Below are 22301 nucleotides of genomic sequence, written 5' to 3' on the forward strand. Positions count from 1 at the left end.
ACCGGGAAGTATTCTCCCTCTCTTCTACACACCCTAACCTGAGCCTCACTATCCTCATAAAAACTCTTTACAGCATTTAGTAACTTACCACCTATTCCATATACTAGCAGCATCTGCCACATTGCTCCCCTATCCACTCTATCATATGCCTTTTCTAAATCCATAAATGCAATAAAAACGTCCCTACCTTTATCTAAATACTGTTCACATATATGCTTCAATGTAAACACTTGATCTACACATCCCCTACCCACTCTGAAACCTCCTTGCTCATCCGTAATCCTACATTCTGTCTTACCTCTAATTCTTTCAATAATAACCCTACCGTACACTTTTCCTGGTATACTCAGTAAACTTATTCCCCTCTAATTTTTATAATCTCTTTTGTTCCCCTTCCCTTTATATAAAGGGACTATACATACTCTCCACCAATCCCTAGGTACCTTCCCCTCTTTCATACATTTATTAAACAAAAATACTAACCACTCCAACATTATATCCCCCCCCCTGCTTTTAACATTTCTGTCATGATCGGTGGCCCGGTGGCCTGGTGGCTAAAGCTCCCGCTTCACACACGGAGGGCCCGGGTTCGATTCCCGGCGGGTGGAAACATTTCGACACGTTTCCTTACACCTGTTGTCCTGTTCACCTAGCAGCAAATAGGTACCTGGGTATTAGTCGACTGGTGTGGGTCGCATCCTGGGGGACAAGATTAAGGACCCCAATGGAAATAAGTTAGACAGTCCTCGATGACGCACTGACTTTCTTGGGTTATCCTGGGTGGCTAACCCTCCGGGGTTAAAAATCCGAATGAAATCTTATCTTATCTTATCTTATCTTATCCCATCAGTTCCAGCTGCTTTACCCCCTTTCATTCTATGTAATGCCTCACGTACCTCCCCCACATTTACATTCTGCTCTTCACTCCTAAAAGATGGTATACCTCCCTGGCCAGTGCATGAAATTATTGCCTCCCTTTCTTCCTCAACATTTAAAAGTTCCTCAAAATATTCTCGCCATCTTCCTAATACCTCCCTCTCCCTATCTACTAACTCCCCTACTCTGTTTTTAACTGACAAATCCATACGTTCCCTAGGCTTTCTTAACCCTTTGACTGTCGCGGCCGTATATATACGTCTTACGAGGTACCGTGTTTGACGTATATATACTCATAAATTCTAGCGGCTTCAAATCAAGCAGGAGAAAGCTGGTAGGCCCACATGTGAGAGAATGGGTCTGTTTGGTCAGTGTGCACCATATAAAAAAAATCCTGGAGCACGCAGTGCATAATGAGAAAAAAAAACTCCGACCGTTTTTTTTTAATTAAAATGCCGACTTTGTGGTCTATTTTCGTATAGTATTTATGGTTGTATTCTCGTTTTCTTGGTCTCATTTGATAGAATGGAAGACATATTATAGAAGTAGAGGTGATTTTGATTGATTTTACTATAAAAAGAACCTAGAAATGGAGCTCAAAGTAGGGGAAATGTTTGATTTTTGCCAATGTTCAAAAGTAAACAAATGATGCCATTGTCCAATAAATGTCCACCTAGCCATTCTAATATGCAGTCATGAATGGGTTGATGTTATTTATACAATTATTACAGTATTGCAGTAGTCTGCATAATAGTAAGTCTTCTATTTTTTGTTTGAATAAAAATTCAAAATAGAAAGCAAGAGTAATATCAGAGGGGCCTGGAGACATGACTGATGAGCAAAGAAAATGTTATTTTAGAGCCAGGAATGTCTGCATTGTTCATTCTGGACCTTATTTTGAAATTGTCATATTTTTTAGTTTTCGTGAAATTGGCCAAATTGCAAATTTCTGACCACATTATTAGGCAGTTGAAATCGGTAAATGGGCAGTTTCTTGTACTCAATCGATAGAAAAAGTGGAGTTCTAAAGAAATAGCTATGAGCTTGGGCGACTGGAACAATGGAATTAGCCGAAAATAGGGCTCAAAGTGGGCGAAATCGCCGATTTGTAAACAGCGCCAAGGTCTCTAACTTCGCAAGAGCATAATTCCGTCAGTTTTCCATCAAATTTCGTTTTTTTGGTGTCATTACAATCGGGAAAAGATTCTCTATCATTTCATGAGAAAAAATAATTTTGTTTTTTAAATTTTGCGACACCAGGAGACACCTCAGGATTGGGGGTTTCGACAGTCAAAGGGTTAACTTGTTTAACTCACTCCAAAATTTGTTCTTATTTTCATTAAAATTTCTTGACAGTGCCTCTCCCACTCTATCATCTGCTCTCCTTTTGCACTCTCTCACCACTCTCTTCACCTTTCTTTTACTCTCCATATACTCTGCTCTTCTTATAACACTTCTGCTTTGTAAAAACCTCTCATAAGCTAACTTTTTCTCTTTTATCACACCCTTTACTTCATCATTCAACCAATCACTCCTCTTTCCTCCTGCCCCCACCCTCCTATAACCACAAACTTCTGCCCCACATTTTAATACTATTGCACAACATCCACACACATTCAGACTTCCCACTTTGACAATTTTCTTCTTATTCTTTTTAGTAATATTTACAGGAAAAGGGGTTACTAGCCCATTGTTCCCAGCATTTTAGTTGACTTTTACAACACGCATGGCTTACGGAGGAAAGATTCTTATTTCACTTCCCCATGGATATAAAAGGAAAAGTAATAAGACCAAGAACTATTAAGATAAAATCAAAGAAAACTCAGATTAGTGTGTATAAATAAACGTGTACATGTATGTGTAGTGTGACCTAAGTGTAAGTAGAAGTAGCAAGACATACCTGTAATCTTGCATGTTTATGAGACAGACAAAAGACACCAGCAATCCTACCATCATGTAAAACAATTACAGGCTTTCGTTTTACACTCACTTGGCAGGATGGTAGTACCTCCCTGGTTGGTTGCTGTCTACCAACCTACTACCACAGGATGGTAGTACCTCCCTGGGTGGTTGCTGTCTACCAACCTACTATCACAGGATGGTAGTACCTCCCTGGGTGGTTGCTGTCTACCAACCTACTACCACAGGATGGTAGTACTTCCCTGGGTGGTTGCTGTCTACCAACCTACTACCACAGGATGGTAGTACCTCCCTGGGTGGTTGTTGTCTACCAACCTGCTACCACAGGATGGTAGTACCTCCCTGGATGGTTGCTGTCTACCAACCTACTACCACAGGATGGTAGTACTTCCCTGGGTGGTTGCTGTCTACCAGCCTACTACCACAGGATGGTAGTACCTCCCTGGGTGGTTGTTGTCTACCAACCTACTACCACAGGATGGTAGTACCTCCCTGGGTGGTTGCTGTCTACCAACCTACTACCACAGGATGGTAGTACTTCCCTGGGTGGTTGCTGTCTACCAGCCTACTACCACAGGATGGTAGTACTTCCCTGGGTGGTTGCTGTCTACCAGCCTACTACCACAGGATGGTAGTACCTCCCTGGGTGGTTGCTGTCTACCAACCTACTACCACAGGATGGTAGTACCTCCCTGGGTGGTTGCTGTCTACCAACCTACTACCACAGGATGGTAGTACCTCCCTGGGTGGTTGCTGTCTACCAGCCTACTACCACAGGATGGTAGTACTTCCCTGGGTGGTTGCTGTCTACCAGCCTACTACCACAGGATGGTAGTACCTCCCTGGGTGGTTGCTGTCTACCAACCTACTACCACAGGATGGTAGTACCTCCCTGGGTGGTTGCTGTCTACCAGCCTACTACCACAGGATGGTAGTACCTCCCTGGGTGGTTGCTGTCTACCAACGTACTACCACAGGATGGTAGTACCTCCCTGGGTGGTTGCTGTCTACCAGCCTACTACCACAGGATGGTAGTACTTCCCTGGGTGGTTGCTGTCTACCAACCTACTACCACAGGATGGTAGTACCTCCCTGGGTGGTTGCTGTCTACCAACCTACTACCACAGGATGGTAGTACTTCCCTGGGTGGTTGCTGTCTACCAACCTACTACCACAGGATGGTAGTACCTCCCTGGGTGGTTGCTGTCTACCAACCTACTACCACAGGATGGTAGTACCTCCCTGGGTGGTTGCTGTCTACCAGCCTACTACCACAGGATGGTAGTACTTCCCTGGGTGGTTGCTGTCTACCAACCTACTACCTACAATAGTACATATACAGTACATATATACATGTAATACATATAACATACAAAAATATGTTAATTTATTGTTTGTGTTATCAGTAAGGCTTCCAGTCAGTAGTAGGCTATTAGTAGTTAATTTTTTGGGGAGTCAAAAGTTACACGTGGATTTTTGACTGTGCGGGGGTTCGGCACCTCTAACCACCACGTTGTTCGAGGGTCAACTGTATCTGTAGCTACAGCAGTAGAGCCATGCTCATAGTGTCTTGTCTTCAGTAATTTGTTCATCATATAATTCCTGAAAATTAATATATGTAAAAGGAAGAAAAACTTCATAGTTTTCTTATTTTTCAGGTCACCTGCCTCAGTGGGAGACAGGCAGTATGTCAAAAAGGATAAAAAAAAAGAAAATTTCTTAAAATTTCTGTTTGTTAAAGCACATCCTCGTTTAACTCATTCCTTTGTTCATTGTCTTGTCTGTTCATGTTATTAGTTATTTGTTAGTTTTATTTTAGCTTTTAACTCGTAAACGGTCCAGACGTATATACAGTGGACCCCCGCATAACGATTACCTCCGAATGTGACCAATTATGTAAGTGTATTTATGTAAGTGCGTTTGTACGTGTATGTTTGGGGGTCTGAAATGGACTAATCTACTTCACAATATTTCTTATGGGAACAAATTCGGTCAGTACTGGCACCTGAACATACTTCTGGAGTGAAAAAATATCGTTAACCGGGGGTATACGTTTTTTCAACATTTGAAAGTATGTAAAAAAAGTAGATCTTCTTTTTGTTTTTTTTACATTTGAAAATGTGTAAAAAAAACTTTGATCTACTTTTTTTTTTTTGTTATATTTGAAAATATGTAAAAAAAAACATAGATCTACTTTTGTAGCACTACACATGTGAACGTAGATCTGCTTGGACCATTTACAGGTTTAAGCGAGGTTGCATTTGCTATTTATTGCTAAACGCTGGGTGATCTCACAAGTGAAAATATTCAAATCCCACAACATGTGTTCTGCCTCCTAGTCATGTTTAAAAACATAGACATTGTATAATTTGTGTGGGCATTTATGACAATTTTTGTATATAGTATAAAAATAAAAAACATATCTACGAGCCTCTGGCAAGACAGTGATAGTGTAAATGATGGTGAAAGTGTTTCTTTTTTGGGTCACCTGGCCTCAGTGGGAGACGGCTATCATGTTTAAAAAACATTTTTTGTCAACAAACCGGCCATATCCCACCAAGGCAGAGTGGCCCAAAAAGAAAAAAGAAAGTTTCTCTTTTCACAGATAGTAATAAAAAGTAAATTATGACATTTATTACAGGGGTGGAGATCAAAACAGGGAAAGTGGATGGTAATGGCGAGCATATCCTTATCCAACCCGAGGATATCCAGCTCTCTACTGTGGATGATTTAGCATCCACTCACATAGTCAAGGTGAGTCAGCCCATCCTCTTAATAACCTACATTATTCCACTCTTTCAAAGACAGTTAACCTTTAAACTGTCCAAATGTAGATCTACGTTTTTTCAACATTTGAAATTATGTAAAAAAATGTAAATCTTCTTTTTGTTTTTTTTTACATTTGAAAACGTGCAAAAAAAACTTTGATCTACGTTTTTTTGTTACATATTGAAAATATGTAAAAAAACATAGAGCTACTTTTGGAGCACTACGCATGTGAAAATAGATCTGTTTGGACAGTTTAAGGGTTAAATAATAATAATAATAATAATTATTTCTACAAGTACATGTATGTACATGGTAGTATACAGTATAGCTATCAGATGAGATGCATTAACTGAAAAAAAGAAATCCATGCTCTGGAAATTATCACCGGCGCGTGTAAACGGCTCAATTGAAAGCCGGCAAAAACATGAAACTCCAAAAATAAGTGCGGTGTATGTGGGGTCCTCCTGTATTGTATCTTTGTATAGGGTTGATAAAGCCGGTGTGTGGCAAAAAGTGTCCTCAATAAAGATTTCCGTATGTTGCATAAGTGTCTCATTCTTCAACATGTCGGCTTTGAAAACCATTTATTGCATCTTTGTGCTTGCATATAGCTAAGTGAAGATGTGAGCATGGGTGAGGTGCTGTTTAGTGGCGAGTACATCCAAGGTGACGGATCGGCCGAGGAACATACATCCGCTGATGACGCCGTCTCCCTCCAGGTATGTGCCGGTGTTTGAATAACACTTTGTGATGTTTAAATGTCCAGTGGATTTATTTTAAGCACACTGACCTTCTCCCATCAAGGTAGGGTGACCCAGCAAAGGAAACACATTCACCATCGTCCATTCAGTCGTTGTCTGGCTAGGTACGTACTGACGTCACATTTCAGGTGACCCTCTGAGCTGCAACATCCCAAATATAGAACAGAATTGAACTGCTTAAGAACAAAGTTAGAAGCTTTTTCTTTTGCATAAATCTCTGATAAGAATTTTTTTCAATTTTATCATTACCGGTGATAAGCCTCCTTTTGGCTTCTATCAGAATTAGAGGTTATTGAAGCAAAAGTTAGGACAAAACTGGTAAATAAAAAATATTTGCTTTCTAATTTAACCCTTTTGAGGTCTGTGCTGTAGTACTATGGCTTTGAGCTCAAGATCTGTGCTGTAGTGCTACATGATGAGCTCAGTTCACTTAGATAAGTGGTGAGCAGTAAATTTGGGCCTAGATACGACAGAATCAGTGATGGACTGAACACATCGACTCCAGGCTGAGGGACTGATTACCTCAAACTCCTCCTCTCCTTATACCTTCTGCTTTGTATTGGACTGATGAAGCCACTGAGTGGCAAAACGTTTCTTCAATAAAGATTCTCATGTGTTGCATAAGTGTCTCAATTCTTCAACTTATCAGTTTTCTAAACCATTCATCACACACAGAATCAGTCTATGTGGTAAGTGTGCATCATATAAAAAAATTCTGCAGCACACAGTGCATGATAGGAAAAATACTGACCGTGTATTTGGTTTACAATAGTGACTTTGCGGTGTATTTTTGGATAGTTTTTATGGTTGTATTCTCTGTTTCTTGGTATAATTTGATAGAATGGAAAATATATTACAGAAATAGAGTTGATTTTGATTTGTTTCAGGACTGAAAGTAGCTTGAAACTGAGTTCAAAGTAGTACAAATGCTTGATTTTTGTTGATATTCCAGAGGACACGAATTATGTCACACTTCCAATACATGTCCAACTGGTCAGTCTAATACGAGTTCACGAATGTACTGACATTATTTATGCATTTATTACAATAATGCAATAGTCTACATAATAGTAAATCTATTTTTTATGTGAATAAAAATTCAAAATGGAAAGCAAGCGTAATAAAGGAGAGGCCTGGGGGACGTAACTGATGAATAGAGGAAATGTTTTTTTTTAGTGTCAGGAATGTCTATATTGTTTATTCTGGACTCTATTTTTTAACATGGTAGTTTTGTAATTTTGTGTGAAATTGGCCAAATTACAGTGGAACCTCAAAAATCGAACTTTCTTTGGTCCAGAAGGCTGTTCGAGTGCCACTACCGAACGAATTTATTCCCATCAGGAATAATGTAAATTAGATTAGTCCATTTAAGACCCTCAAAAATACACTTATAAAAGCACTTACAAAAATACACTTACATAATTGGTTGAGTTGGGAGCAGTTCGATTTTTGAGGTTCCACTGTACTGATTTCTGATCACTATATTGGGTAGTTGAAGTCGTTAAATGGGCAGTTTCTTGAATGGATGGCATACTAGTGAAATAGCTAAGAAGGTCGACTGGATCAATGGAATTGGCCTAAAATTGGACTCAAAATCGCCGATGCATCAATATTGCCATGATCGCTAACTTTGTGAGAGCATAATTCAATAAGTTTTCCATCAAATATCATGCTTTTGGCTTCGTTACCTTTGGAAAAAGATTCTCTGTCATTTCATATTTTTTTTTTTTTCAACAAGTCGGCCGTCTCCCACCGAGGCAGGTGACCCAAAAAAGAAAGAAAATCTCCAAAAAGAAAATACTTTCATCATCATTCAACACTTTTACCACACTCAAACATTATCACTGTTTTTGCAGAGGTGCTCAGAATACAACAGTTTAGAAGCATATACGTATAAAGATACACAACATATCCCTCCAAACCGCCAATATCCCAAACCCCTCCTATAAAGTGCAGGCATTGTACTTCCCATTTCCAGGACTCAAGTCCGACTATATGAAAATAACCGGTTTCCCTGAATCCCTTCACTAAATATTACCCTGCTCACACTCCAACAGATCGTCAGGTCCCAAGTACCATTCGTCTCCATTCACTCCTATCTAACATGCTCATGCACGCTTGCTGAAAGTCCAAGCCCCTCGCCCACAAAACCTCCTTTACCCCCTCTCTCCAACCCTTTCGCGGATGACCCCTACCCCGCCTTCCTTCCCCTATAGATTTATATGCTTTCCATGTCATTCTACTTTGATCCATTCTCTCCAAATGACCAAACCACCTCAACAACCCCTCTTCTGCCCTCTGACTAATGCTTTTATTAACTCCACACCTTTTCCTAATTTCCACACTCCGAATTTTCTGCATAATATTTACACCACACATTGCCCTTAGACAGGACATCTCCACTGCCTCCAACCGTCTCCTCGCTGCTGCATTTACCACCCAAGCTTCACATCCATATAAGAGTGTTGGTACTACTGTACTTTCATACATTCCCTTCTTTGCCTCCATAGATAACGTTTTTTGACTCCACATATAACTCAACGCACCACTCACCTTTTTTCCCTCATCAATTCTATGATTAACCTCATCCTTCATAAATCCATCTGCTGACACGTCAACTCCCAAGTATCTGAAAACATTCACTTCTTCCATACTCCTCCTCCCCAATTTGATATCCAATTTTTCTTTATCTAAATCATTTGATACCCTCATCACCTTACTCTTTTCTATGTTCACTTTCAACTTTCTACCTTTACACACACTCCCAAACTCATCCACTAACCTTTGCAATTTTTCTTTAGAATCTCCCATAAGCACAGTATCATCAGCAAAAAGTAACTGTGTCAATTTCCATTTTGAATTTGATTCCCCATAATTTAATCCCACCCCTCTCCCGAACACCCTAGCATTTACTTCTTTTACAACCCCATCTATAAATATATTAAACAACCATGGTGACATTACACATCCCTGTCTAAGACCTACTTTTACCGGGAAGTATTCTCCCTCTCTTCTACACACCCTAACCTGAGCCTCACTATCCTCATAAAAACTCTTAACAGCATTTAGTAACTTACCACCTATTCCATATACGTACTTGCAACATCTGCCACATTGCTCCTCTGTCCACTCTATCATATGCCTTTTCTAAATCCATAAATGCAATAAAAACTTCCCTACCTTTATCTAAATACTGTTCACATATATGCTTCAATGTAAACACTTGATCTACACATCCCCTACCCACTCTGAAACCTCCCTGCTCATCCGCAATCCTACATTCTGTCTTACCTCTAATTCTTTCAATTATAACCCTACCGTATACTTTTCCTGGTATACTCAGTAAACTTATTCCTCTATAATTTTTACAATCTCTTTTGTCCCCTTTCCCTTTATATAAAGGGACTATACATGCTCTCTGCCAATCCCTAGGTACCTTCCCCTCTTTCATACATTTATTAACAAAAATACCAACCACTCCAACACTATATGCCCCCCTGCTTTTAACATTTCTGTCATGATCCCATCAGTTCCAGCTGCTTTACCCCCTTTCATTCTACGTAATGCCTCACGTACCTCCACCACACTTACATTCTGCTCTTCTTCACTCCTAAAAGATGGTATACCTCCCTGACCAGTTCATGAAATTACTGCCTCCCTTTCTTCCTCAACATTTAAAAGTTCCTCAAAATATTCTCGCCATCTACCTAATACCTCATCTCCCCATCTACTAACTCCCCTACTCTGTTTTTAACTGACAAATCCATACTTTCCCTAGGCTTTCTTAACTTGTTTAACTCACTCCAAATTTTTTTCTTGTTTTCAGTAAAATTTCTTGACAGTGCCTCTCCCACTCTATCATCTGCTCTCCTTTTGCACTCTCTCACCACTCTCTTCACCTTTCTTTTACTCTCCATATACTCTGTTTTTCTTAAAACACTTCTTTGTAAAAACCTCTCATAAGCTACCTTTTTCTCTTTTATCACACCCTTTACTTCATCATTCCACCAATCACTCCTCTTTCCTCCTGCCCCCACCCTCCTATAACCACAAACTTCTGCCCCACATTCTAATACTGCATTTTTAAAACTATTCCAACCCTCTTCAACCCCCCCACTACTCATCTTTGCACTAGCCCACCTTTCTGCCAATAGTCGCTTATATCTCGCCCGAACTTCCTCCTCCCTTAGTTTATACACTTTCACCTCCCTCTTACTTGTTGTTGCCACCTTCCTCTTTTCCGAGAGCAAATTTCAGATCAGGGGTCTGGACCCTGAGAGGGTTAATAAAGTTTAAAATGCTTTATGAATGCAAATCATTCATCTTTATAAATGTTATTGTGTTCGATCTGTTGATGTTCAATTTGGAGAGGCAACGTTAAACTCCATTATCACGGTGTTGAATGTTTACTCTCAAAGTTGACGATGAAAAGTGTATTGTTCCAGCCACAGTATTGTAACTTTTATTTATTCTGTAATGTTTATGAGGGTAGACTTATTTATTCTGTAATATATATGAGGGTAGACTTATTTATTCTGTAATGTTTATGAGGGTAGACTTATTTATTCTGTAATATATATGAGGGTAGACTTATTTATTCTGTAATGTTTATGAGGGTAGACTTATTTATTCTGTAATATATATGAGGGTAGACTTATTTATTCTGTAATGTTTATGAGGGTAGACTTATTTATTTCTGTAATGTTTGTGAGGGTAGACTAGGTATATATTTATACTTAGGCAAAACCTGGTCATGGACTGGGCCACAGGGGGCATTGACCTCTGGAACACTCTCCAGGTATATTCCAGTTATAAAGCTCAAGTCAAGTCTTCTATAAAGCTCCTCTGTAGAGTGCAATATTTGTTGCAAAGTTGATTGAAAGAACACATGCAAGATTGCATAGCTGCCTGTGCTATGAAGGCATTTCAGTTTGTTGTTTAATTTTGAATTCACTTTTTCAATCATATTTATTAAATATCACACTGTATATAAGAGCTTTATAAGAGCTGTACTTATGTATAAAAGAGCTTTATAAGAGCTGTACTTATGTATAAAAGAGCTTTATAAGAGAAAGATCTGTACTCACATATAAAGAAGCTTTATAATGAACTGTACTCATAGAGCTTTATAATGAACTGTACTCATAGAGCTTTATAATGAACTGTACTCATAGAGCTTTATAATGAACTGTACTCATAGAGCTTTATAATGAACTGTACTCATAGAGCTTTATAATGAACTGTACTCATAGAGCTTTATAATGAACTGTACTCATAGAGCTTTATAATGAACTGTACTCATAAAGCTTTATAATGAACTGTACTTATAAAGGAGCTTTATAAGAGAGGTGTACTCTCACATTAAGGAGCTGTACTAGATCTATACATGTACTTAAATATAATGGAGGATGAAAATGAATATGATGAGAATGATGATGATAATGATTGTCACGATGATGATTTGTAACTTTGAATTTTATCATTTACAGGAAGGTCATGAGTACTCCTCAAACAGGAAGAAAAGGAGAATAATTTACAAACTTGCAAGATATGGGTAAGTTAATCGCAAAACAGTGATTGAGTGAATGATGGTGAATGCGTTTTCTTCTTTGGGTCGCCCTGTCTTGGCGGGAGGTCATAAATGACCTACTAAATGCATCGCAACTACTCAAACCCACACTACTTGCAGATGACACTACATACGTCTTCTCTCACCCGAGCCCAGTCACGCTAGCCAGTACTGTAAATACCGAATTACAGAAAATATCTACCTGGATGAGGACTAACAAACTTACTCTAAACATTGACAAAACCTACTACATTCAGTTTGGTAACAGAGCTACAGATGTGTCTCTTAACATAATGATAAACGGATCACCTATCACAAAACTCACAGAGGGAAAATTCTTAGGAATCCACCTTGATAATAGGCTCAAATTTCAAACACATATACAGCAAATTTCCAAGAAAATTTCCAAGACCATAGGCATGCTATTGAAGATATGGTACTATGTTCCACAGTCAGCCCTCCTGGCCCTATATCACTCACTTATTTACCCCTATCTCACCTATGGAATTTGTGCATGGGGCTCAACAACAATAAACCATCTCAGACCATTAATTACCCAACAAAAGGCTGCAGTCAGAATGATAACAAATTCCCACTACAGACAGCACACTCCACCAATATTCAAAACTCTAAATCTACTCACCATTCAAAACATCCATACTTATTACTGCACCTAGTACATACATATAACACTTAACACTGATATGAACCCTCCCCTCAAACTTCTCCTTACCAACCTCAACAGAACACATGACCATAACACAAGACACAGATCACTGTTTGATGTTCCTCGTGTCCATCTCACGCTATGCAAAAACTCAATGCACATAAAAGGCCCTGAAATCTGGAATTCATTACCTGTATATATAAAAGAAACACTGTCTGTTTATAAACTCAAGTCTCTTCTCAAAGATCACTTACTTACCCACAACCAAATAAATACTGAATAATTGTATCTTAAAAATTGTATCTCACAAATGTTTCTCATTATTGTATCTCATAAATGTTTAACCTGATACCCAATCAAACTTATTTTTTAATTACATTACCCAACAGAATACTCCATTCTACTGAATGCTCAGCAACACAGTAAATGACCATATAACCTGTCTTTGTAATACTCATTTGTACTAAATTGTTATCTGTTTACAATAATGTTTTACCACTGAATATATCACTGCTTAGTTAACCTTAAGTTAATTTTAAGCCTGCCCATAATGCTCTGCATACAAGGGGCTTTGGCATGCTGCACTGTAATAACTGTATTCATTTGAACTACTCTATCATGCTCAAATTAAGAAATAAATAAATAAAAAAATAAATAAAATAATAATAATGATAATACAGGATTATTACTTAAATTAATAGGTACGAAACACCCTTAATGTTGTTCAGTCATACTTTTGGGTTTAGTGCTTTGTTATGATTATAATAATGTACAATCATAGTGGGTAGAGAACTAAGAGTGTAAAAATGTTAGATGATGTGAGGTTACTGGAGGTGCAATTCAGAGGGCTGAAAAAGGCTTGTTGAGGTGCTCTGGCCATTTCATTGTATAATATACAAAGTGTGATTTACATGTTATAGAATCTTGTTTAGTACAAAGAAAGCCACTAATATGCTTGAGCAGTTGTGGCAGCATGTTTCAACGTCATTGTTTTAAATGTGATAAATTGTAATACTGTATTTTTCTTATATACTACAGTGGACCCCCAGTTTACGATCACCTCCCAATGCGACCAATTATATAAGTGTATTTATGTAGGTGCGTTTGTACGTGTATGTTTGGGGGTCTGAAATGGACTAATCTAATTCACAATATTCCTTATGGGAACAAATTTGTTCAGTACTGGCACCTGAACATACTTCTGGAATGAAATAATATCGTAAACCAGGGGTCCACTGTGTATCAAAACTATAATTCTTCTCTACCAGACTTATTAAAGCCATATAGCATGAACTAGCTGAATATTCAGTTTTCTTGTATCCACTGTATCTTACCTAATGATCATATGTGTAATTACAGTGCTGTTATTGCCTTATTAATCTTAAGTTAGTCTTAAGTTTGCCTGAAATGCTCAGCATATAAAGAAGCGTTTGGCATATATACCAAATTGTTACACTCCTTTGTACAAATATGTATCATGCTAAAATAAAATTGTTATTGTTATTGTTATGTCTAGATCTAGGATTAGTCTGCTTAAATTGCACTGCAGGCTAGTGTTGTGTTAAATAGGAGTGAATGGAGACGAATGTTTTTTGGGACTTGACGAACTGTTGGAGTGTGAGCAGGGTAATATTTTGTGAAGGGATTCAGGGAAACTGGTTAACCGGACTTGAGCCCTGAAGGTGGGAAGTTAAATACCTGCACTTTAATGGAGGGGTTTGGGATATTTGCTGTTTAGAGTTTAGTTAGTTTAATATGTTTATTATGCACTATATACCCATCCTGTGGGTGGTAGTCAAAAGATTACAGAGGTACATAATTGGTCCAGGGAATGGACTCCAAAGTTTTGATAACTGAACAAGTTACGAAGGTAATGAACTAGATCTGGTCACAATCATGACCAAGTTACAAAGGTAATGAGCTCCAGGTAGAGCTAGTCACACTCATGACAAGTTACAAAGGTAATGAATTAGATCTGGTCACAATCATGACAAGTTACAAAGGTAATCAGCTCCAGGTAGAGCTGGTCACAATCATGACAAGTTACGAATGTAATGAATCATAAACACGTCCATACATGGTTACAATCATGAACAAATTTCAGAGTAATGAGCAATTAACAAACATTATAGGGGTTGCATCCATTGCCCCAACAACAGATGTTGCTAGGTGTCTGTCCCTCCTTGGCAGGACAGCCAGACAGCCATTGCAAACAGTAGCAGGTTGTGCCAGGATCTGCTGCTTGCAGGAGCACCATCGACCCTCCCCAAGAGGTCCAAGAGGTCAGCAACTCCGTTAGCAGCCAGAGGGAGAGCTGCCCTGGGGATGTCAACGTCCTGGTGGACGCCAATTTGATTGCAGGTCCCAGTTGAGAGGGACACCTAAACTGTCATATCTGGGTGCCTCTGCAACGACAGTAATAGTATGAAAGATAGTGAAAGTGTTTCTTTTTTTGGGTTACCCTTCCTTGGTGGGAGATGGCTAACATGTTAATAAAAAAAAATATTGTATTACACATAAACTCCATTTTGTATACTGCAGAAAAGAAATAAAGTTGTATTGTATTCCAAGAGGATGTGACAGTCTGGAGGAGTGGAAGGCAGGAGGGGGTAGGGCTCATCTCAGGAATGAGGGGATTAGGGCTCATCTCAGGAATGAGGGGGGTAGGGCTCATCCCAGGAATGAGGGGAGAAGGAGGTTTTGTGTGCTAGAGGCTTGAGCATCCAGCAGGCTTTATGTGAGAGTGTTACAGTGGAGTGAGTGAAGATAAGTGGTGTGTATGGCTGACTTGCTGTTAGAGTGTGAGTAAGGTAACATCTGTTAACGGATTTAAGAAACCAATTAGTCCTAGAGTACTGTATTTATAAAATACCGCTCAACATGTGAGAACATTGTAGAGGTAAAATTGCATGATTTTTTTGAAAATGGATTCAAGAAGGCTGTGCTTGTGTGTTCTTTGCAGACCAGATGATCTTCAAAGAGCAATTGAAGATGTACGCTCAGGAATGGGAACTCTGCGAGAAATTGCTGAGCGATGGGGTGTACCGCACTCCACTCTGTCTATTCATGCAAGAATGGCAGGTGTAGCTGTCCAGCAGAGAAGTTTGATCTATGACAGTGAAACTCTGGAAGCAGCAAAGCAGGCAGTGAAAGGTTTGTATGATATTATGCTGTAATGAAAATTAATAAATAACTAAATACACCTACCATCCGACTTACGACCGAGTTCGGTTCCAAGAAACCAGTCGTAAATAATGACTTTATTTTATTGTTTTATTTTGGTATTTCATGTTTTATTTTACTTTTTATGTTGTTAGTACTGTATTTTATACTGTAAGGTTTAGGATAAACACTGTGTACAATGCAAATAGTTGTTTATTTCCCAGAAATTTGGCATAAAAAACATGGTCGTAAGTCAAGCAGGTCGTAAGTCGGATGGTAGGTGTAGTATGTAAATCTTCTTCTCTTCTCCATGATGTGGAAAAGAATCCTTCCTCCGTTAGCTATGCGTGTCATAAGAGGCAACTAAAATGCTGGGAGCAAGGGGCTAGTAACCCCTTCTCCTGTATACATTACTAAATGTAAAATGAAGTATTCCTTCTTTTTTGGGGGTTACCTTGCCACAGTAGGAGACGGCCGGTCTGTTGAAAAAAAAATTCTGTTATCTATGAATTACAAAGAGGGTTACAGTGTTTCACAATAATGACACATAGATAAAACCCTATGCAATTCATTTCAGGCATTTTTTTAGTTAGTTTAATATGTTTATTATGCAGCCCATACCCATCCTGTGGGCGGTAGTCAAAAGATTACAGAGGTACATAATTGGTCCAGGGGCTGGACTCCAAAGTTTAGATAGCTGAGCAAGTTACAGAGGTAATGAACTCACAATTTACAAAGGTAATGAACTCACAATTTACAAAGGTAATGAACTCACAAGTTGCAAAGGTAATGAACTCACAATTTACAAAGGTAATGAACTCACAATTTACAAAGGTAATGAACTCACAAGTTGCAAAGGTAATGAACTCACAAGTTGCAAAGGTAATGAACTCACAATTTACAAAGGTAATGAACTCACAAGTTACAAAGGTAATGAATCCTGTAAGAATGGTTACTTACGTTTATACATGGATACAATCATGAACAAATTATAGAGTAATGAGCAATTCACACTTCCACACCCGGTCACAACTGTAATGAGTTATTGGTGTAAATATTGATTGTTGAGTCTCAGTCTCAGTCTCAGTCTCAGTCTCAGTCTCAGTCTCAGTCTCAGTCTCAGTCTCAGTCTCAGTCTCAGTCTCAGTCTCAGTCTCTCTCTCAGTCTCTCTCTCAGTCTCTCTCTCAGTCTCTCTCTCAGTCTCTCTCTCAGTCTCTCTCTCAGTCTCTCTCTCAGTCTCTCTCTCAGTCTCTCTCTCAGTCTCTCTCTCTCTCTCTCTCTCTCTCTCTCTCTCTCTCTCTCTCTCTCTCTCTCTCTCTCTCTCTCTCTCTCTCTCTCTCTCTCTCTCTCTCTCTCTCTCTCTCACACACACACACATACACATACACATACACATACACATACACACACACACACACACACACACACACACACACACACACACACACACACACACACACACACACACACACACACACACACACACACAGGAGCTAGGACTCGACCCCTGCAACCACAAATAGGTGAGTACACACATACATACATACATTTCACATAACATTTTCTCCCTTGCTGTTCCTCTTATCTCATTCCACCAATCGCTGATATTTTTTAATATCCTGGCTGCCTCCCACAGAAGCAGGGCGACCTGAAAAAGAAACACTTTCACCATCATTCACACTATCACTGTCTTGACAGAGGCTGCACAGCCCTTATGGGTTTAGAGCTCCCCATGAATATAAAATGTGAGAATGTCATATATTGTAACAGAAGCATTCTAGTCAACTAACCTAATTATTTATTGAGTAGTTATAAGTTAATTTTACGGCTGCCCAAAATACTCTACATAACTGTGGGCTTCCATTACGTCAGTTAAACATGTCAGTTATTCCTTTATCAATCATATACTGTATCTTATGCTAGTTAATACTGTATTTTGATTTTTAATTTGATAATACATTAGTTCTGTTATACAGCTCCTCTATATACCTTAAATTTTGCATTTTTTTCTACACACATTTAAAAAAGCCTTCATAGTACTCACTATTCATTTTTGGATGTACTTTATCATTCACATTTACCAAAGACTCACATTATATATTGGAGCTATATAAGAGAATCTCTCATTTGTGTACATTTAAAAACTCCTACTTAATAACCTATATCTAGCAATGGGCTAGTAACCCCTTCTCCTGTAGACATTTACTAAAAATAAGAAGAAGAAAAACTTTATAAAACTGGGATGCTTGAATGTGCGTGGATGTAGTGCGGATGACAAGAAACAGATGATTGCTGATGTTATGAATGAAAAGAAGTTGGATGTCCTGGCCCTAAGCGAAACAAAGCTGAAGGGGGTAGGGGAGTTTCGGTGGGGGGAAATAAATGGGATTAAATCTGGAGTATCTGAGAGATTTAGAGCAAAGGAAGGGGTAGCAGTAATGTTGAATGATCAGTTATGGAAGGAGAAAAGAGAATATGAATGTGTAAATTCAAGAATTATGTGGATTAAAGTAAAGATTGGATGCGAAAAGTGGGTCATAATAAGCGTGTATGCACCTGGAGAAGAGAGGAATGTAGAGGAGAGAGAGAGATTTTGGGAGATGTTAAGTGAATGTATAGGAGCCTTTGAACCAAGTGAGAGAGTCATTGTGGTAGGGGATCTGAATGCTAAAGTAGGAGAAACTTTTAGAGAGGGTGTGGTAGGTAAGTTTGGGGTGCCAGGTGTAAATGATAATGGGAGCCCTTTGATTGAACTTTGTATAGAAAGGGGTTTAGTTATAGGTAATACATATTTTAAGAAAAAGAGGATAAATAAGTATACAAGATATGATGTAGGGCGAAATGACAGTAGTTTGTTGGATTATGTATTGGTAGATAAAAGACTGTTGAGTAGACTTCAGGATGTACATGTTTATAGAGGGGTCACAGATATATCAGATCACTTTCTAGTTGTAGCTACACTGAGAGTAAAAGGTAGATGGGATACAAGGAGAATAGAAGCATCAGGGAGAGAGAGGTGAAGGTTTATAAACTAAAAGAGGAGGCAGTTAGGGTAAGATATAAACAGCTATTGGAGGATAGATGGACTAATGAGAGCATAGGAAATGGGGTCGAAGAGGTATGGGGTAGGTTTAAAAATGTAGTGTTAGAGTGTTCAGCAGAAGTTTGTGGTTACAGGAAAGTGGGTGCGGGAGGGAAGAGGAGCGATTGGTGGAATGATGATGTAAAGAGAGTAGTAAGGGAGAAAAAGTTAGCATATGAGAAGTTCTTACAAAGTAGAAGTGATGCAAGAAGGGAAGAGTATATGGAGAAAAAGAGAGAGGTTAAGAGAGTGGTGAAGCAATGTAAAAAGAGAGCAAATGAGAGAGTGGGTGAGATGTTATCAACAAATTTTGTTGAAAATAAGAAAAAGTTTTGGAGTGAGATTAACAAGTTAAGGAAGCCTAGAGAACAAATGGATTTGTCAGTTAAAAATAGGAGAGGAGAGTTATTAAATGGAGAGTTAGAGGTATTGGGAAGATGGAGGGAATATTTTGAGGAATTGTTAAATGTTGATGAAGATAGGGAAGCTGTGATTTCGTGTATAGGGCAAGGAGGAATAACATCTTGTAGGAGTGAGGAAGAGCCAGTTGTGAGTGTGGGGGAAGTTTGTGAGGCAGTAGGTAAAATGAAAGGGGGTAAGGCAGCCGGGATTGATGGGATAAAGATAGAAATGTTAAAAGCAGGTGGGGATATAGTTTTGGAGTGGTTGGTGCAATTATTTAATAAATGTATGGAAGAGGGTAAGGTACCTAGGGATTGGCAGAGAGCATGCATAGTTCCTTTGTATAAAGGCAAAGGGGACAAAAGAGAGTGCAAAAATTATAGGGGGATAAGTCTGTTGAGTATACCTGGTAAAGTGTATGGTAGAGTTATTATTGAAAGAATTAAGAGTAAGACTGAGAATAGGATAGCAGATGAACAAGGAGGCTTTAGGAAAGGTAGGGGGTGTGTGGACCAGGTGTTTACAGTGAAACATATAGGTGAACAGTATTTAGATAAGGCTAAAGAGGTCTTTGTGGCATTTATGGATTTGGAAAAGGCGTATGACAGGGTGGATAGGGAGGGAATGTGGCAGATGTTGCAGGTGTATGGTGTAGGAGGTAGGTTACTGAAAGCAGTGAAGAGTTTTTATGAGGATAGTGAGGCTCAAGTTAGAGTATGTAGGAAAGAGGGAAATTATTTCCCAGTAAAAGTAGGCCTTAGACAAGGATGTGTGATGTCACCGTGGTTGTTTAATATATTTATAGATGGGGTTGTAAGAGAAGTAAATGCGAGGGTCTTGGGAAGAGGTGTCGTGTTAAAAGATAAAGAATCACACATAAAGTGGGAGTTGTCACAGTTGCTCTTTGCTGATGACACGGTGCTCTTGGGAGATTCTGAAGAGAAGTTGCAGAGATTGGTGGATGAATTTGGTAGGGTGTGCAAAAGAAGAAAATTAAAAGTGAATACAGGAAAGAGTAAGGTTATGAGGATAAAAAGATTAGGTGATGAAAGATTGGATATCAGATTGGAGGGAGAGAGTATGGAGGAGGTGAATGTATTCAGATATTTGGGAGTGGACGTGTCAGCGGATGGGTCTATGAAAGATGAGGTGAATCATAGAATTGATGAGGGGAAAAGGGTGAGTGGTGCACTTAGGAGTCTGTGGAGACAAAGAACTTTGTCCTTGGAGGCAAAGAGGGGAATGTATGAGAGTATAGTTTTACCAACGCTCTTATATGGGTGTGAAGCATGGGTGATGAATGTTGCAGCGAGGAGAAGGCTGGAGACAGTGGAGATGTCATGTCTGAGGGCAATGTGTGGTGTGAATATAATGCAGAGAATTCGTAGTTTGGAAGTTAGGAGGAGGTGCGGGATTACCAAAACTGTTGTCCAGAGGGCTGAGGAAGGGTTGTTGAGGTGGTTCGGACATGTAGAGAGAATGGAGCGAAACAGAGTGACTTCAAGAGTGTATCAGTCTGTAGTGGAAGGAAGGCGGGGTAGGAGTCGGCCTAGGAAAGGTTGGAGGGAGGGGGTAAAGGAGGTTTTGTGTGCGAGGGGTTTGGACTTCCAGCAGGCATGCGTGAGCGTGTTTGATAGGAGTGAATGGAGACAAATGGTTTTTAATACTTGACGTGCTGTTGGAGTGTGAGCAAAGTAACATTTATGAAGGGGTTCAGGGAAACCGGCAGGCTGGACTTGAGTCCTGGAGATGGGAAGTACAGTGCCTGCACTCTGAAGGAGGGGTGTTAATGTTGCAGTTTAAAAACTGTAGTGTAAAGCACCCTTCTGGCAAGACAGTGATGGAGTGAATGATGGTGAAAGTTTTTCTTTTTCGGGCCACCCTGCCTTGGTGGGAATCGGCCAGTGTGATAATAAAAAAAATAATAAAATAATAATATAATATCTTTATATACTACAAGTACATGTACAAGGTATACAGACCATAGCTGACATCAATGACATACGTACTACTATATAGAAAGACCCTGGTTATGCAGGACATTTCCCGCAAATTAGGTCAGTTTTGTCCCCGGATGCGACCCACACCAGTCCACTAACACCCAGGTACCTATTTTACTGATGGATAAACGTGGACAACCGGTGTAAGGAAACACACTCAGTGTTTCCACTCTTGCCGGGAATCGAACCCAGACCTTCAGCATGTGAAGCGAGAGCTTTGCCTACCAGGCCACGAGTCTTTAAGCATTAGTATTAGTCTGCCTGAAATGCACAGCATGCTAGTGAATTTTTTTTGTGCATAACATATTTTATTACATGTAAAGTACATTACCTGTATACCGCAGAAAAAAAACCATTATTATTATTATTATTATTATTATTCTTTCAATGAACTTGCTGTATCCTACTGAGGCAGGGCAACCTAAGAAGAAAACTCAAAGTTTTTTTTTTTATAAATTTATACAGGAGAAGGGGTTACTAGTCCCTTGCTCGTGGCATTTTAGTTACCTCTTATGACATGCATGACTTACGGAGGAAGAATTCTGTTCCACTTCACACGGAGTAGTGCACCTACCATCCGACTTACGACCTGCTCGACATACGACCATTCAACTTACGACCGTGTTTTGTATGCCAAATTTCTGGGAAATAAACAACTATTTGCATTGTACACAGTGTTTATCCTAAACCTTACAGTATAAAATACAGTACTAACAGCATAAAAAGTAAAGTAAAAAATGAAATACCAAAATAAAACAATAAAATAGTCATTACAAAAATGTGATGTTAATATTCAGTAGTAAAGTTCGACTTACGTCCATTTTGACTTACGACCGGTTGGTCGGAACCGAACTCGGTCGTAAGTTGGATTGTACCTGTGTTATTTATTTTTATGGTTATTATTTTTTTTCAACATGCTGGCCGTTTCCCACTGAGGCAGGAACCCAAAAAAGGAAGAAACACTTTCACCATCATTCAACACATTCACCATCATTCAACACTTTTACCATCATTCAACACTTTCACCATCATTCACACATAATCACTGTCTCTGCAGAGGTGCTCAGACACTACAGCTGAGATGCCACTCCA

The 22301-nt window shown here is 39.2% G+C and overlaps 1 protein-coding gene across 1 annotated transcript in view; it reads left to right on the plus strand.

Moving 5' to 3' along the window:
* The window catches only part of LOC128703896 (longitudinals lacking protein, isoforms H/M/V), a gene marked incomplete at its 3' end in the record, with an annotated part of 38947 nt that overhangs the window by 13573 nt on the left and 3073 nt on the right, over window positions 1–22301 (plus strand). The window contains 4 exon segments of the mRNA XM_070104920.1: window positions 5438–5550; window positions 6177–6284; window positions 11816–11880; window positions 15525–15715. Of these exon segments, the coding sequence (XP_069961021.1) occupies window positions 5438–5550; window positions 6177–6284; window positions 11816–11880; window positions 15525–15715 (477 nt within the window).

The sequence above is a fragment of the Cherax quadricarinatus genome, chromosome 95, assembly GCF_038502225.1.
Source record: "Cherax quadricarinatus isolate ZL_2023a chromosome 95, ASM3850222v1, whole genome shotgun sequence".
Classification (NCBI taxonomy): domain Eukaryota; kingdom Metazoa; phylum Arthropoda; class Malacostraca; order Decapoda; family Parastacidae; genus Cherax; species Cherax quadricarinatus.